A 19223-nucleotide genomic window follows, 5' to 3' on the forward strand; every position below is an offset into this window, starting at 1 on the left:
AGAAGCTTGGTGTGAATGGTATTTGCTGTGAGCTGGGACACGGGCGATGACCTCAAGTTCACAGTGAGTGCAAGATGGGAGGCCGACCCGAACTGCATTGAATTAATCAAATCGCAAAGTTAATAACTGAATGGTTTCAGCAATAGATAAGCTGAGATGGAAGTGAAGTTGGGTAGTGCTACTTAGTTGGAAGTAGAGTGTCTTCGTAACGGCACTGATATGATCAGAAATACATCTCGGGTACAAATAATAGCACCAAGGTTGCGAATGGTCTGGTTCAGCTTCAGACGGTTGTCGGGGTAAGGGATAGTCAATAACTAAAGAATAGAAGTTGTGGTCGAGTCTGGAGGCAATGGCATTGGTCTTTCTAATATTTAATTGGAGGACAGTCTGTTTGACATTTCAGGATTAGTAGAAGGGAAGGGGAGTGTTGAGTTAGGGCCGGGTGTCATCAGTGTATGTCCTTATTTTCTCCCTGTTTATCCATCCACTTTTTATGAGGAGGTTCAAGGCAGGGTTAAGTCAGTGCGCATCATGTATCATGCTCTGTGGTAGAGCATGATTTGCACCTCACCGCTGGGAATCCTATGAAACATTTTGGTCAAGGTTTGATTTGATTTATTATTGTCACATGTATTGGGATACGGTGAAAAGTATTGTTTGTTGTGCGCTATACAGACAAAACATACCGTTCATAGAATACACAGGGGAGAAGGAAAGAAAAGAAGAGAGTGCAGAATATGGTGTCACAGTTACAGATAGGGTGAGGAGAAAGATCAACTTAATATAAGGTAGGTCCATTCAAAAGCCCGATGGCAGCAGGGAAGAAGCTGTTCTTGAGTCGGTTGGTACATGATCTCAGACTTCTGAATCTTTATCCCGACGGAAGAAGGTGGAAGAGAGAATGTCCGGGGTGCGTGGGGCCCTTGATTATGCTGGCTGCTTTTCCGAGGTAGCAGGAAATGTAAACAGTCGGTGGATGGAGGCTGGGCTGCGCGATGGGCTGGGCTGCATTCACATTTCTTTGTAGGTTGTGACTCAAGCTTGTACATGGTGTTCAGTCTCTCACTATCACAAATTGACTTTTCTTGCATGTTGTGGCGTTCAAAATTGTAATTCATTCTGGAGTAAACAGTGTCTCCTTGAATAAAATGTGTTGGAACAAGAGTGAAGCAATTTCCTCAATGAGGGGGAGACTCGGTTGCCTAGAGGGCAGAGAGGCTGGCAGACAGATCTCCGTATAGTAATAAGCAGGTTTTGAATGTTTCGTGCAAGTTTTAACCTAGCACTGGGAGAATATTTGAAGAAACATCAGAAACATGTCAAAACATGTTTGCACAGTTAAAAATTGCAGGGATTATCGTTTCGGCACTGGGCCCTGCAGAGTTTAGTGACCAGTCCAGGCTGCCAATTCTGTGCTCTTGAATTGGCCACTACGTACTGGGTTAGGTTTCAAATCCAGTAATGTTCCGAGATGGCACGATGCAAGCACTTCAGTACATTTAATGGTGAATTCACAAACTGTGTAAGGCAGGAAAGGAAAGTGTGCATTAAATCTGCATTGATCCATGAAACCTGAATCTAGTTTGCAAACTCTGCAACTGTCCTTACTGGGAGGTTGCAGTATTTAAAAAAAAAAACAATTTCTGTTCGGTCCACCTGCCTGGCTTTGAATGCTGTATGCCCTTTTGTCAGGATGTTTATTGCATCCCTTCCCTGCGTGTTAACTTTCCGATGAGCCCATTCTAATAATACCCTGCAATGACCCGTGACAATGGCACCATTCTCATTTGAAGGAAAGAGCTGGGAGCGTGGCAGGTGTTTTATTATTCACACCGGATATGAAATAAAGACTTGTCATTTGCTCATTTCCACCATGACCCTTTCAACCTGGTTTGAAAAATTACATTAAATACTACATAGATTTAAATAAACAATGGGTTCTGTATTGGCTGAAGCGTTAATGATCCTGCCTGTATCTAGCTAGCCGGCCAGCACCCCTCTCGCGAGACGGACTGCTCCATTTTTGGCTCTGGCTGGAACTGACTTTGACACATTCTTAATGCTTCTCATTATGAGTGCTGTCCACGTGTTTTGTTTCTGTCAACACCGGCTAATATTCCTTACAAGAACACACAGCATAGTTTGCATAATGCATTGAGTGATATAATATATATGTATTGTATACATTGAAAAACAAAACACTTTAGTCCTGCGATGAGTTGCTGAGTGACATTGCCGGGGGAGGTGTTCAGGTGAATGTCAAGTGTCTCTCCCCACAGATGAAGCATGAATGATGGAACAGGCTTGTGGGACTGATTGCTATGTTTCACGTGACCTTTGTGTGATGCCTTCTGGTAGCAATGTCGCTCCGCTCAATAGCTGTGAGGAGTTGGCCACAAAGTGACGATCCACCTTTTGGTAGGTGTGCACTGCAGGTGTGCTGTAGCTCTCGAGTTCTGCTGGAGTCTGTGGAATTCACTTATTTCTGTTAAAATAATTTCCAAGAGCAAATGGTTCACTGAAAAATCTACACTTTATTTTTGTATTGATTGCAAGCCAATTCTTTCCTCACTAAATTAACATAGAACTGGTTACTGTCACAGAAATTCCATGGCCAAACTAGCTTGAAATTCCTGAAGATCTGTCTAGATGGAAACGGAGTGAATGCAAACCTTTCTCTCCATACCAGTCACATCCTCAGCCTTACCTGAATGAAAATATTGAATGCACCAGGGCTGTAACATGGAATCTTTGAGGGCTCACTTTATGTAATGTTCCCTTCTGCATTACAACAGGGCTTGTCATTCTGTTGGATAATTGTTTGCAATCTTCCTTAAGAGAAGTTAAGAGGGTGGCACAGTGGTTAGTACTGCTGCCTCACAGCGCCAGGGACCCGGGTTCAATTCCGGCCTCGGCTCACTGTCTGTGTGGAGTCTGCACGTTCTCCCCGTATCTGCGTGGGTTTCCTCCGGGTGCTCCGGTTTCCTCCCACAGTCCAAAGATGTGTGGGTTAGGTGGATTGGCCATGATAAATTTCCCCTTAGTGTCAGGGGGATTAGCAGGGTAAATACATGGGGTTACTGGGATAGGGCCTGGATTGTTGTCGGTGCGGGCTTAATGGGCTGAATGGCCGCCTTTTGCACTGTAAGATTCTATGTTGCAGCTTAGGCTTTACTGCCTCCTGGAGGTGGTTGTGGGAAAGCATCAAGTAGAGGACAAGGAGGAGGAAAGTATTGAGTTATCATTTATAAATTAAATACCAAATCCGCTTGGGTCAAAATAATATCTCAAGCAATAAATCGTAAATTGGAACCGAGAGAATCTAATTATCAAAGCCCAATTTTGTTTAATCACAACATTTCAGTATATTCCTCAGTCGTGGGAACTGAGAAGTAATTTTCTTTGAAACACTTTTTTAAAATTCTTTTTTTAAAATGTAATTAGAATGAAAGCAACAGTCAAATTGCTCCACATTGAAATGAGTAAAATCTGTGAATAGGAAATTGAATCGTAGAAACTCTACAGTGTAGAAGGAGGCCTTTCAGCCCATCGAACCTGTACTGACAACAATCCCACCCAGGCCCTATCCCCATAACCCCAAGAATTTACCCTAGCTAGTCCCCCTAACACTAAGGGGCAATTTAGCATGGCCAATCCACCTACCCTGCACATCTTTGCAGTGTGGGAGGAAACCGGAGCACCCGGAGGAAACCCACGCAGACACAGGGAGACTCCACACACACTGACACAAACCAGGAATTGAACCCGGGTCCCTGGCACTGTGAGGCAGCAGTGCTAACCACCCTACGTTGGACCAAAATTAGAACCACATTTTTTAAGTTGATGTAAAACCTGAGCTCCAGAGATTGGGTTAAAAGTATGATTATCTCCAAGGCTGGAGCATTCCGCAGGAAGTTTTCTTTTCTGCCTTCTGGTGCCTTGCTTGGAGAGACGCTGGAGGAAACCTAAACATGGGCTCAGTCTGAGAAGGTGGGCAACACCCGTTCGAAGATAACTTACTCCCTCCAGAACAACAATATCCAATTCATTCTGCTGGATTGCATGTTCCACTAAGCCACTGATATGTTTTCACACACAGCTGCTAGTTTCTCTAGGTTAACATGCTCCTCTCTCTCCCACAGGGTGCCTCTGAGAAGGACATTGTTCACTCTGGTCTTGCATATACCATGGAACGTTCAGCGAAGGTACGTAAATAGAAAAATATATTGTGCAGAGGGATGTAGAATAGCCCTTTGGGAAGCAATACAATGATTACACTCACTCTGTGCTCCCATAGAGATTTAAACTACCATTATTGTACAGCGTGAAATTTCACGGGAGTTTAATTCTGCCTTTTCTCCACATCTCCACGAATTCCATACCTGATTCAGAAAATACCTTGTGCATTTGTGTGTTGTCTTTCATGTCCTCCGAGCATCCCAAGGACGAGGAAACATGTTAAGGGGAGGACGAGGCATCCATGGCTGATGAGGGAAGCCAAGGACAGCATAAAAGCAAAAGAAAAAGCACACAGTGGCGAGGATTAGTGAGAAGCCAGAGGATTGGGAAGCCTTTAAAAGCGAGCAGAGGACAACTAAAAAAGCAATAAGGGGGGAGAAGATGAAATAGGAGTGTAAGCTAGCTAGTCATATAAAAGAAGGTAGGAAGAGTTTTTTTCAATATATAAAAGGTAAGAGAGAAGCAAAAATAGCCATTGGACCACTGGAAAATGAAGCTGGAGAAGTAATAATAGGAAACAAAGAAATGACAGAGGAACTGAATAGTTACTTTGCATTAGTCTTCATGATGGAAGACACCAGTGGGATGCCAGAGCTCCAGGAGAATCGGGGCACAGGTGAGTGCAGTGGCCATCATTAAGGAGAAGGTTCTGGGGAAACTGAAAGGTCTGAAGGTGGATAAGTCACCTAGACCAGATGGAATACACCCCAGGGTTCTAAAAGAGACAGCTGAGGAAATTGTGGAGGTATTGGTGGTGATCTTTCAGGAATCACTGGAGGCAGGGAGAGGCCCAGAGGACTGGAAAGTAGCTAATATAACACCGCTGTTTAAGAAGGGAGGGAGGCAGCAGATGGGAAATTATAGGCCGGTTAGCCTGACTTTGGTCATAAGCAAGATTTTCGAGTCCATTATTAAAGATGAGATCACGGAGTACTTGGAAGTGCATGATAAAATAGGACTGAGTCAGCATGGCTTCGTCAAGGGGAGGTCATGTTTGACAAATCTGTTAGAGTTCTTTGAGGAGGTAACAAGGAAATTAGATAAAGGAGAACCAGTGGACGTGATTTATTTAGATTTCCAGAAGGCCTTTGACAAGGAGCCGCATAGGAGACTGTTAAATAAGTTAAGAGCCATGGTGTTAATGGTAAGATCCTGACATGGATAGAGGATTGGCTGACTGGCAGAAGGCAGAGAGTGGGGATAAAGGGGTCTTTTTCAGGATGGCAGCCGGTGACTAGTGGTGTGCCTCAGGGTCAGTTCTGGGACCACAACTTTTCACAATATACATTAATGATTTGGAGGAAGGAACTGAAGGCACTGTTGCTAAGTTTGCAGATGATACAAAGATATGTAGAGGGACAGGTAGTATTGAGGAAGCAGGGGAGCTGCAAAAGGACTTGGGCAGGTTAGGAGAGTGGGCAAAGAAGTGGCAGATGGAATAGAATGTGGAAAAGTGTGAGGTTATGCACTTTGGAAGGAGGAATGGAAGCATAGACTATTTTCTAAATGGGAAAATGCTTAGGAAATCAGAAACACAAAGGGACTTGGGAGTCCTTGTTCAAGATTCTGTTAAGGTTAACGTGCAGGTTCAGTCAGCAGTTAGGAAGGCAAATGCAATGTTAGCATTTATGTCGAGAGGGCTAGAATACAAGGGATGTACTTCTGAGGCTGTATAAAGCTCTGGTCAGACCCCATTTGGAATATTGTGCGCAGTTTTGGGCCCCGTATCTAAGGAAGGATGTGCTGGCCTTGGAAAGGTCCAGAGGAGGTTCACGAGAATGATCCCTGGAATGAAGAGCTTGTCGTATGACGAACGGTTAAGGACTCTGGGTCTGTATTCGTTGGAGTTTAGAAGGATGAGGGGGATTCTTATTGAAGCTTACAGGATACTGCGAGGCCTGGATAGAGTGGATATGGAAAGTATGTTTCCACTAGTAGGAAAAACTAGAACCAGAGGGCACAACCTCAGGCTAAAGGGACGATCCTTTAAAACAGAGATGAGAAGGAATTTCTTCAGCCAGACAGTGGTGAATCTGTGGAACTCTTTGCTGCAGAAGGCTGTGGAGGCCAGTTCATTGAGTGTCTTTAAGGCAGAGATAGATAGGTTCTTGATTAATAAAGGGGATCAAGGGATATTTGGAAAAGGCGGGAGAATGGGGATGAGAAAAATATCAGCTCTGACTGAATGGCGGAGCAGACTTGATGGGCCGAGTGGCTGAATTCTGTTCCTATGTCTTATGTCAAAGGCTTCACAGCTAATGATAAACTTATTGAAGCTTAGTCACTGCTATGCAGGCAAATCCGACAGCTGATTTGCACACAGCAAGATCTCTCAAACAACAAAGAGCTGGATAACCAAATCTGTTTCAGTGGTGTTGGTTTAAGGATGAATGTTGCCCAGGAGATGGGAATGGATTCCTTTTTCCTCCTTTTCAAGTCTCACCGTGAGACCTATTGCCTTCACATGTATCGGAATACGGTGCCATGGTTACTTTTAACTAGAAAGTTTGGCGCCATTTTTATGCTATACATTCAACCCAACCAGTCAGTTGGCATATGTGCTTCAGTCGAAGTTCCTCCCATCCTTCCTCATCCAACTCTGAGCATGACCCTCCAGTCTGTTCTCCCTCATATACTTACCCACCTTCCCCTTAAATTCATCTATTACCTTCAACTACTCCGTGTTACTAAGTTCCACATTCTAGCTACATGCCAGGCAAAAAACCTTCTTCTGAATTCCCTATTTAATTTCTTGGTGACTATCTTATCAATTGATGGTCTCTAACTTTGCTCTTCCCCATAAATAGAAACTCTCATTCCGCCCAGTTTGTCAAAACGTTTCATAATCTTAAATCATAGAATCGCTACAGTGCAAAAGGAGGCCATCTGGGCCATCAAGTCTGCACCGACTCTCCAAAAGAGCATCTTACCCAGCTCCCCCTCCCCTGCCCTATCCCGATAAACCGCGCATTTACCATGGCCAATCCACCTAACTTACACATCTTGGGACGCTAAGGGACAATTTAGCATGGCCAAGCCACCTAACCTGCACAAGTTTGCTATTAAGTTGGCTTTCTCTTTTCATTCACTCCTGATTGCCTACCTCCATATTTCTGGTATAATCCTTGTAAATCTTTTTTCTACCCTCTTCAGTGGTCCATATCCAATTTCTAATATGCTAACTGTACTCCAAATGTGGTCTAACCCAAAGCTCAATATGTGTTCAGCTTAATGTGTCTTTTTTATCCCTCTGGAAATAAACCCTTGTGCTTGGCTTGCTTTTTCTTAATGGCTTTATTGACTTGTGTCGCTACTTTTAGTGATCTATGTTATTTGTACTCCCAGATCTTTGTTCCTCTACCTCATTTTGATCGTTTTCCAACTGCAGGAATTCGTGACTTCCTTTTCTTATCAAAATGTAATACTTACCTGTGTTGAAATTCATTCCGCCGATTATATTTCCGTTCTGAAAATGTATTGATGTTGTCTTGTAATTTGCAGATCTCCTCACTCTTGTATTTTTGATTCCAAGGTCTAAATTGTTCCTGTAAATTATTTATGATGCCTATAGAGATTGTTAACTTAAAAAAAAATAGAGTTTCCAGTGACTGACTGGATCACACAGCGAGGTTTTAAGACTTTTAACTGAGATAAAAGCAACATTGACTAAACGCTATTTAGTAGACAACTTGCATTCTAAGTTACAGAGAAAGTCCCCCCATTAAACTTTTAACATGACACCGAACACTATGCCAGTACATTGTCCATTAAGTGGATATTTCATTCTCCAGGGAACAAGTTCCTGAGGACTTGCTTTCTTTTCTTTACCCAAATAGGTAGCTTCAAATTCCAGAACTGACTTCCACTGTGAGGGTTACACGAGAGATTTCGGCCGGAACTTTATTGCCCCGCCCGCCACTGAATCAGAGCGGGTGAGGGCGGACAATGAAAATGTCCGTTGACCTTGGGTGGGATTTCATGGTTTTTGGATGAGCGAGGCCGTAAAATCCTGCCCTATTTCTTTCTACTCCAAGCTGGGCAAATATTCCAGCCTCCTTTTAAATCCACAAAAACTCGGTCTCTTTAATCTAAGCACAAGTTCCTGTTGTGTTCTGTGTGGCGAGCAATAGAATCAGCCTTTTCTCTGCTTCAGGTGCGACACTGGCTGCGCACATCTCCTGCTCTTGGAGGTGGCTGAAGACTCTCTTGTGTCTGAGAGTTCCAGTTATAGCTTAGAAATCCTGTAATCCAATACGGCAATGGCTTTCTATGGACTGTTCCCTTGCCAAAGCTCATCTCCATGGCAATGTGAATCACATGGGCCTTGTATCCAGGTAGAAATGTTAATTGGCTATCCTCTAGACCCCCAACTCTATTCTATCTGGAATTAAACAGAGTTCAAAGTGTAACTGTTTATAAAACTTGACATTTCTAACACCTCCTTGTGAGAGTCACCACAACTGCTCTTACAATTGCCGACAGTTGTAAGCATCTTGTATCATCATCCCTTTTAACCTTTAACAACCAAGCCACTCAGGCTGGTTGCCAGGCAGAATTCAGAACATGTCACATGATCCCAAATTAAAAAGATAGTCCAAAACAAAACATTGTATTTTGTCACATTATGAATAACAGGGATCCCAGCATTGGTCTTTGTGGAACCACACTTCTATCATCCTGAATAGCTGTCCTTTATTCCTATTATGTTTGCTTTCTTGCCAGGCAACTAGATGTCCATTCATCTCACCACATCTCATTAAACATCCTCACTAAAAGTTGGGACTTCTATCAGTGCAGCACTCCTTCAGCGCTTAAGTCTCAGAGTTGGGATTTAATTCATAACCACCTGGCTCAGAGGCACAAGTGCTATAGTAATGCCAGCTCTCCCTTCTGCTGCTTAGCTGAGGCACACAGGTATGTGCCACAATATGGTAACCGGTGCAGCATATGGGTGTGGTGACAAATTATATTCAGGCTATTCACACACAACTAAAAGGTTCTCCTGTGTAATAGCGTGAGAAACACTGGGTTAAATAGCGCTTTCAGACATTGCATACCGCCCTTGCCTCTGGCGTTATGACTTCTAGTGTTTAATATTGCAGTCACCAAAGCACCTGTCTCTCCTGATAATTCACAATAATAATTGGCCCTACAAGACATGATTTTCTGCTTCATAATATTATAATTATTAACTCATGAGCTGTTTTTAACTAATGGCTTTTTGTCTTCCAACTCTCAAACTTCACTGCATTTCTGAGGGAGTGCAGCACTGCCGAGGAACTATCTTTTAGATGGGATATTAAATCAAGGCCCCCAGATGCTCTCCTGGTGTCCTGCGCCATATTTATCCCTAAACAGACACCACTAAATCAGATTATTTATCATTTATTTAGTTGCTGTTTGTAGAACCTTGTGCACAAATTGGTTTTCGCTCTTCCCGCATTGCAACAGTGGTTACACAAAGTACTAACTTGACTGTGAAGTACTTTGGAACATCCTGACCACAAAAGAAGCTATACATCCTTTAAAAAGTATCTGGATGAGCACTTGGCACATCAAAACATTTAGGGCTATGGACCAAGTGCTGGCAGATGGGATTAGGTGGGAGTTCAGGTGTCCCTAATGTGTCGGTGCAGACTTGATGAGTCGAAGGGCCTATTCTGCATTCTATAATTCTATAATTGCAAGTTCTCTTAATGCACCCAGTTTTAGATTGAACCAATAACTCTCCTGGATTACGTTTCTGTACATTTTTGCCCAACAGAAATCTTTTTTTAGAAAAAGGCAGTGTACTTTCACTTCTGTATCTTAATATTTGAGGGTTACATACTAACATATAAAATAGGAGAAGTAGGCCATTCGGCCCCTCGAGCCTGCTCCACCAGTTGATAAGATCATACCTGATCCGTTTGTGTTTCAAGATCAACATTCCTTCCTACCCCTGTTAACCTTAGATTCTTGCTAGACAAGGGAATCAATCTACCTCTGCCTTAAAGGTATTCATGGACCCCCGCCTCCACCACCTTCTGAGGCAGAGTGTTCCAAAGTCGCACAACCCCCAGAGAAAAGATTTCCCTAATCCTGTCTTTCCAGTGGGGAGTTACGTTCTCAGGGATTGAAAATTTGAGAATGGGAGTTACGTCATTAGCAGTCACCAGTGCTGCTACTGAAGCCACTTCCCTGCCACGAGAGAAGGACTGGAAGTAATACTGGGGTCATTAAATATGCACCTTTTAATGGATTTTCATCAAACCCAATGCCACGATCCTTCATTTGCGTACACCCTGCCTTGTCAAAGAATGTAACGACCCTATTATTACCCTGAAGTTTGATTGGCTCAGAGTTCCAAGCAATTTCCACCAAGATGAAAGAGAGGAGCTGGAAAATTGAGTACATCCAAACTGGAGATCAAGTTAGCATGTCAAATCCTGCCTCCTACTGGATTCAGGGTGAAGCTGCATCAATCAGTCACGTGTCACCCTGATGCCTGCAGGCAGTCCATACCCTGTCAGTCCCCAGTAACTCGCCACCTGCAGTCTGCACAGTTTTATCTTAACTTCAAAAAATTGTGTCCCTTGCAGCTGTTTGTCTTCCCCAGCTCTGCTCTCAATGCTGCTCCCTCACAAGACAAGAAAAATCAAGAGAGACTCCACCTCAGACAGTGAACTTTCAGAGAAAATGCTTTTTAATTACTCTTTGTTTGAATCTAACTTCCTTTGACAATAGGAGACTGACTAAAGCACTCCAGTGTGCATTCTTAAAATTGTTTTTTTCATTAAATGTGACCCACTAAACATCCATGCCATTATAAACCCGTAAGAAAAAGTGTTACATTCCCAACACTGGGGGGGATGGAGCTTCCACAACAATCCAGAAGGCTGCACCAACTGAGATTGCTCGTCTAGAATCGCACGCTGAATTTGCCCCACTGTTAGCAGAGACTACTCAAACGTAGCTAATGCATTTTGAAGGCACTGGCCATTTTGATGGCCTTCCTTGCACGGAATCTCAAAACGGTTAAGCGACTTGACAGGCTATTGAGAGCAGCCAGCAAACTGTAAACTTGGCAGGCCCTCCACCCAGCCTTGCCCAGGACAGATTAAAGAATGCTTTGTGATGCCTAATTTGTTCAAAGATCATGTGGTGGCTCTTCCAAGTCGCTCATGCCTGTTGACCGTCAAACGCTGAGCTCTTCAAATTGTAATGCGGGGAATGTCTGCTTTGTAGAAAGCCGCCCCTGCCCAGGATTCTAAACTCTCTGCTGGTGCACAGTAATACAAGGGCAACTCTGTCTCACGGCATCCTTCCTTTTGCTGCAACCTCCTACAACGTTTTTCTGATCTGAATCAGTATTTGACTGTGTGGAAAATCACAGCGCAATCAAAGATTTTTAAAGATATGTTGCATCTGGAGAAGATGGTCTTGCTCTTCTCTTCAGCCTCCAGTTTTAAAAAGTAAAGTTCATTCATTAGTGTCGCAAGTAGACGTACATTAACACTGCAGTGAAGTTGCTGTGAAAATCCCCTAGTCGCCACACTCAGAGTCATAGAGGTTTACAGCATGGAAACAGGACCTTCGGCCCAACTTGCCCATGCCGACCTTTTTTTTTTTAAACCCCTAAGCTAATCCCAATTGCCCGTGTTTGGCCCATATCCCTCTACACCCATCTTACCCATGTAACTGTCTAAACGCTTTTTAAAAGACAAAATTGTACCTGCCTCTACTACTACCTCTGGCAGCTCGTTCCAGACACTCACCACCCTCTGTGTGAAAAAATTGCCCCTCTGGACCCTTTTGTATCTCTCCCTCTCACCTTAAACCTATGCCCTCTAGATTTAGACTCCCCTGCCTTTGGGAAAAGATATTGACTATCTAGCTGATCTATGCCCCTCATTATTTTATAGACCTCTATAAGATCACCCCCAAGTCTCCTACGCTCCAGAGGAAAAAGTCCCTGTCTATCCAGCCTCTCCTCATAACTCAAACTATCAAGCCCCGGTAGCATCCTAGTAAATCTTTTCTGCACTCTTTCTAGTTTAATAATATCCTTTCTGTAATAGAGCAACCAGAACTGTACACAGTATTCCAAGTGTGGCCTGACCAATGTCTTGTACAACTCCAACAAGAAGTCCCAATTCCTGCATTCAGTGTTCTGACCAATGAAACCAAGCATGCCAAATGCCTTCTTCACCACTCTGTCCACCTGTGACTCCACTTTCAAGGAGCTATGAACCTGTACCCCTAGATCTCTTTGTTCTATAACTCTTTCCCAACGCCCTACCATTAACTGAGTAGGTCCTGCCCTGGTTCGATCGACCAAAATGCATCAACTCGCCTTTATCTAAATTAAACTCCATCTGCCATTCGTCAGCCCACTGGCCCAATTGATCAAGATCCCGTTGCAATCCTAGATAACCTTCTTCACTGTACTATGCCACCAATCTTGGTGTCATCTGCAAACTTACTAACCGTGCCTATTAAATTCTCATCCAAATCATTGATATAGATGACAAATAACAGTGGACACAGCACCGATCCCGGAGGCACACCACTGGTCACAGGCCTCCAGTTTGAAAAACAACCACCCTCTATCTTCTGTCAGCAAGCTAATTTTGTATCCATTTGGCTACCAAACCCTGGATCCTGTGAGATTTAACCTTATGCAACAACCTATCATGTGGTACCTTGTCAAAGGCCTTGCTCATGTCCATGTAGACAACATCAACTGCATTGCCCTCTTCTAGCTTCTTGGTTACCCCTTCAAAAAAACTTAATCACATTTGTGAGACATGATTTTCCACTCGCAAAGCCATGCTGACTCCTTAAATGCCTGTAGATCCTGTCTCTCAAAACACCTTCGAACAACTTACCCACTACAGATGTGAGGCTCACCAGCCTGTAGTTCCCAGGCTTTTCCCTGCAGCCCTTAAACATTTGCCACCGTCCAATCTTCAGGCACCTCACCTGTGACTATCGATGATTCAAGTATCTCTGCTAGGGGACCCACAATTTCCTCCCCAGCCTCCCACAGTGTCTTGGGATACACTTCATCAGGTCCCAGGGACTTATCTACCTTGATGCGCTTTAAGACTTCCAGCACCTCCCCCTCTGTTATAAGTATACTCCTCAAAACATCATTATTTATTTCCCCAAGTTCCCTAACATCCATGCTTTTCTCAACAGTGAATACTGATGAGAAATATTCATTTAGGATCTCACCCATCTCTTGTGGATTCGCACATAGATGACCTTGTTGAACCTTAAGAGGCCCTACTCTCTCCCTTGTTTCTCTTTTGCCCTTTATGTATTTGTAGAAGCTCTTTGGATTCTCCTTTGCCTTATCTGCCAATACAATCTTGTCCCCTTTTTGCCCTCCTGATTTCTCTCTTAACTCTACTCCTACACGGACCATACTCTTCAAGGGATCCACTTGATCCCAGCTGCCCAGCTCCCATGTGCCTCCTCCTCCTTCTTGACCAGGGCCTCAATATCCCAAGTCATCCAGGGTTCCCTACTTCTACCAGCCTTGCCCTTCACTCTCAGAGGAATGTGCTTACGCTGAACCCTGGTTAACACACTTTTGAAAGCCTCCCACTTACCAGACGTCTCTTTGCCTTCCCACAGACTCCCCCAATTATGTTCCTGTTTGATACCATCAGAATTGGCCTTGCCCCAATTTAGAATTTTAACTTTTGGGCCAGACCTATCATTCTCCATAGCTGTTTTAAAACTAATGGAATTATGGTACTCCGGCGCCTCTTCGGCTACACCGAGGGAGAATTTGGCACGGCCAATGCACCTAACCAACACGTCTTTCAAACTGTGGGAGGAAACCGGAACACCCGGAGGAAACCCATTTAGACACAGGGAGACTCTGCACAGACAGTGACCCAAGCCGGGAATCGAACCCGGGTCCCTGGCACTGTGAGGCAGCAGTGCTAACCACTGTGCAAAGATATGTTGCACTTGGAGAAGAATGGTCTCGCTCTTCCCTTCCCTCTCCAATTTTAATCTGTCCTCGACCAATACCTTTGCACGTGCACTTTCTAGCACAGGTCACTGGACAGTGAGCCGGGGCCTTGCCACACGGCGTCTGGACGGTGCAGGTATTTGGACATCAGGGTGTCGGTAGGATTGGGGTCAGCTGTTGTGATGTTGAATAACCTGTCGGTGCTCACCATTCTGGGTGGATGTTTAAAATGGCTCGTGAGGTACCAGGAGAATGTCAGAGCTGTGAAGAGCGAACGGAGTCAAAATGAAAGATGCGTGCATTCCTTTGTAATTTTGTTTTTCCTTCTATTCCAGCAAATCATGCGCACAGGGATGAAGTATAACCTGGGCCTGGATTTGAGAACAGCTGCCTATGTCAACGCTATTGAGAAAGTCTTCAAGGTGTACAATGAGGCTGGCCTGACCTTCACATAGAGTGGGCACCATCCGTCCTTTTCAAACCCTCTCTTGCCCTTTCCCCAGCCTAACATATCAAACGTTTACATATAATAGCAGAATATTCTTTTCCTTTTTACTTTTTAAAACCATTGGAACACTAATTCTCCAATAGAAGCTGCCAGAATTAGTCAATAGGTTGAATAATTAATGAGCGTAACCCACAAGTAAAAATTAAGGCTTACAGAAAATCTTGATGATCTCGCACTGCTGGCAAGTGGGAGCTGTGTTACATGAAGGGAGGTGCTTGTCATTATGTTGCATCCAATTTGTCGTCCCTAGCTCTCAAATCTTTAGTTTCACTAAATTGACAATATATTATCACTGAGGAAGATTCTGGAAGCCTGTTTGGTGTCTGGGGGTTTGAAATCTCAGCAGCATATTTGGTTACAATCCTCGAACAGAAAGGGTTCCATTTAAGGGATTGTAGTTTGCCTTTATGGAGTCTGACTGTTCCAAATGTCTACAAGTTGTTTTGCAGCGCACCCTGTCAAAATTGTGTCATTTAGGACCCTGACGTGTACATAGCAAAAAAGAAGAATATTGCTTAGGAACGATCAAATGTTAATAAACTGCACTGAGTGTCTTTTCAGTTGGTATACTATAATTCATATTTGACAGGAGTCATTTTCTTTAACATGATGAAAATGGGGATACAATTGGCCCCCATGTTCCTGAGTTTTAGAGCTTTAGCATCAGATAGGCTCCCTTCCAGACTGTGGTTCATTGACCCTGCTGCACCTGTGGAAGTTGGGATCAGGCTCGACTTGTGATGCCAGCCCTGCTAGAAAAGCTGGGCAACGCTTGCTGCGGAGACTTGGCATATGCAAAAATGACATCTTGGGCAAGTGAGGGTTGTCAGCAGGAGTTGTCAACTCCAGGAGGGGAGGGGGTAGATATACTGAAGGCAGGACACCTGCACAGGAATAACTGATCATGGTTGGGGCTATATTTACTTAAAGCGCATCTATCTTGCCACCAAGCAGGGCAACCTTGTAAAAAAAAAAAAAATCAGGCCGGCAAAAGTAAACAAGAAAATGAGAGTGGGAGAGATTGCAGGCGCACAGAAGATTAATTTTGAGAGCAAAACTTATTTTTTTCCTATCTGCCATGCTTTTCACTATCTTTGTCAATCCATTTGTTTAGCAGATATGCCATTGTGGCTCATGCCGCATGATAGAGCAGTAACCTGGGTTCAGAGGAATGATGGTGCAATGCTGTTCCTCAGTAATCAACTATAGCAGTTTTATACTCGGAACCTGTATGGGTATTGGCCTGACCTGACCTTGGGAGGGCGGGTGCAGAAAACATTAATACAAACTGGCAATCATGACTTTCAAATAACTTGTGCAGCTTAATTTTTTTCTCAAATTAATGCTATGGAATCCACTCTCCATTGTGATCAGGGCAGAACAGCCAAAACAAGTAACCAAGACAATTACAGAAGCAACTGGTAAAACCATCACTGATCTCCGTATTTTTAAAGAAAGCACTTTTCTCTGTTAGGTAGAATTTCCATTTAAAACTACAGCGTCAGAGGATACGTTCAAACAGTTACTTGTATGTTTCCTGTGTACTTTAGAGGTCAAACATGACTCCCTCACTTTGCACAGCAATTAGGACAGTGAGGACATTGAATTCTGTAAGCCTTATTGGAAACCTGCTGCTGTCTGTCATCAAAGTTCCCTTCAATCCTGCCTCAAACACCTTGAATAGGTGTAAAAGTTGTTGATGTTTTTTTTTTAGAAACAAAATCCGATCCTTTATTAGCAGTAACTGGATGTCTGTATGGTAAACCCTGTAGAATGGCTTCAAGTCTTCAGCCTGAGTATAAGCAAGTAGAGCATAGAGACGTGGCACCTTCAGCAGACTTGAATTACAGGAGTGTCCAGTGTAGCACCCTGTATTGCAATGATGTTTTTTTTTTGCAGATTACACAGGCAATCTGATCTTGTAAACTTGCCTGTTGGATTTGTGTCAATGCACTTTTCACTGCAGTAACCAGATTGCTTTGAGCTGCTTGGAACTATTTGATGAGATCGGTAGCTCAAAGCTGAAAACTGCAGGATACTGGTTATGGCGCCATCTCCTTCGGAGGTTTTTGCAGCAAGTTTCTTTTTTCCCCTCCCCTCCCCCTCCCTCATGAGGCCTTGGTAAATGTTCAGAATGGGATTGCGTATGACAAAAAGGTCACTTGAAGAATGTGTTTCATATTTCTGTAGGATTAAGCATGTCAGGTTTGTCAGCCTTTGACATTGGTCCTTTTGGGCGCAATGACACGTCAGATGAACCTTTTTTAAAACAGCAGTCTTGTGTTCTTTTCTACGTTCTTTGTAATTGCATGATGGTGAATTGACAGATTATTAAACTTTTGACATTTCAGAAGCGTCGCTGCATCATCACTCAGTCCTCACGCATTAATCCTCCCTTTTGCTTTGGTGACATTGTGCTGGAGTTAGTCATGCTGTCCCGTTTCTCCATTTTGTGGCCCACTATGTTAACAATCATTGGGCATTTCTGGGTCAACTCTTCACCATCAGACATTTTTTTTGAGCCAGCAATTAGAACGGTGAGGACATTGAATTCTGTAAGCTTTATTGGAAACCTGCTACTGTCTTTCATCAAAGTTCCCTTCAATCCTGCCTCAAACACTTTGAATAGGTGTAAAAGTTGTTGATTTTTTTAAAAAACAAAATCCGATCTCTTATTAGCAGTAACTGGATGTCTGCATGGTAAACCCTGTAGAATGGCTTCAAGTCTTCAGCCTGAGTATAAGCAAGTAAAGTCATAGAGACATGGCACCTTCAGCAAACTTGAATTACAGGAGTGTCCAGTGTAGCACCCTGTATTGCAATTAACCAAATACTCAGGTATGTAACTTTAAAACGGATTAATTCAAGTAATGAGGAAGACACAAATAATTGCCAGAGGAGGGGCTTAGTTTTTAAATAGTTGAAGACCAATGAAATACTTTCTAAGGGCATTCATTCTATTCAATATGTGGGCAAAGTGAGACAAACCTGAGATGGGCTAATAAGACGATATGAAAAAAACACCCAACTCCTCTAGGGAGCACGATAAGGAAACATCCAACGCCATCTATTTTTTAATAGGGCAGGTGAAGGGGCAGATGGAAATAGCACCATTAAATGGAATGATAAATTATTTCAGCAAATTGTCAAGAGAATCAAGATGTCTTGAGCATGTCCGCTGGATTTAAAGGATGAAGGAATATTTAATATATTAAAGGGTTACTGGCTGAAAGTATTCACTGAAGAAGGTTCTGGAGCCGTTTGGTTATATGTTTAGGGTAGACATCCTAAACCAGCCTAAAGGGCTCAAAACCAGAAAATTGGATTGGAAATGAGCTGCAGTGTCAATTATTTTGGAGAAAGGCAATAAAACACATCTGAGCAACATTTCTCGGAACTTGTTTGGGCTCTTCTGCTGTCGAGGTTCAGTCAGGTAACACACTGCGCCTAGAATGTAATAGTGTCACTTGGTATTGCAGCTGCAAAAAATGTTGCAATTTGCACAATTAAAGTGTGAATTTGGGACATTGGTGGCCACACTATAAACTATTTCAGTTATGCTGATGCTGTGTATCTTCCTCAATTGCCCAAAGACCATGTCAATCAGCCATTGCAACCCCCCCCCCCCCCCCCCCCATCCAATGTGTATCATGTTTGTTTGATAATCTGTCAGCCTAGCATATTTTTTCCTACTCTTCTAACCCAACCTCATGGTGCTGAGGTTTTGTCAACAGGTTCTTTGTACTGCTGATGTGCTTGGATGCACTCTCTCCCTTCCTGTATTTGCTGCCTCTTGGGTACCAGGAAATTGGAGACAAACATTAACACAGATAGGAAAGAAAGAATAGGGCCTAACCAATGCCAGTAATTTGATTGTATGAATGTTTGCGTCAATTGTTTTGCCACAATTTTTAAGTGTTGTGATGACTTTGTCTAAATGGCAACAAAACAAGTGAATAATTGGGTTGCTTCAAGATTCCACCATTGTTTTTCATTTTGAAAATTTAATATTAACATGGGAGTTTCTCTTTTCTCCAACCCCTGTATGTCATTCTCAGCGTAATATACCTGAGTTTATAGAACACAAAATTTACATGGCAGGATATGTGTAAACAGAACGCTGTTTTTCATTTTTTTTAAACGGCTCAATAAAGCTTTTGAAATTTCGCTTGTTTTTCAAACTCATTTGAAGAAAATCTGCTCAATAGAAGATGCTAGAAGCTAAAGAAAAATGTTCCATGATATAAACTACCTGAAGGATACATGTTGGAAACACTTTGCACACTTTCCATATTCGCACTTGATTTGATTTATTATTGTCACGTGTATTGGTTTACAGTGAAAAGTATTGTGCTCTATACAGGCAAAGCATACCATTCATAGAGTACATAGGGGAGAAGGAAAGGAGAGGGTGCAGAATATAGTGTTACACTCATAGCTATGGTGTAGAGAAAGATCAACTTAATATCGAGTCCATTCAAAAGTTTGATAGCAGTAGGGAAG

General features: G+C 43.1%; 1 protein-coding gene across 1 annotated transcript in view; it reads left to right on the top strand.

Annotated features, from left to right (window-relative positions):
• Positions 1-18887, top strand: part of glud1a (glutamate dehydrogenase 1a) — a 110020-nt gene extending 91133 nt beyond the window's left edge. The window contains exons 12-13 of the mRNA XM_078199696.1: positions 4146-4208; positions 14548-18887. Coding sequence (XP_078055822.1) covers positions 4146-4208; positions 14548-14667 — 183 coding nt within the window. The 3' untranslated portion in view covers positions 14668-18887. The remainder of the gene's footprint in view (positions 1-4145; positions 4209-14547) is intronic.
• The last annotated feature ends 336 nt before the right edge of the window (positions 18888-19223 follow it).

Source organism: Mustelus asterias, chromosome 28 (assembly GCF_964213995.1).
Source record: "Mustelus asterias chromosome 28, sMusAst1.hap1.1, whole genome shotgun sequence".
NCBI classification, from domain to species: domain Eukaryota; kingdom Metazoa; phylum Chordata; class Chondrichthyes; order Carcharhiniformes; family Triakidae; genus Mustelus; species Mustelus asterias.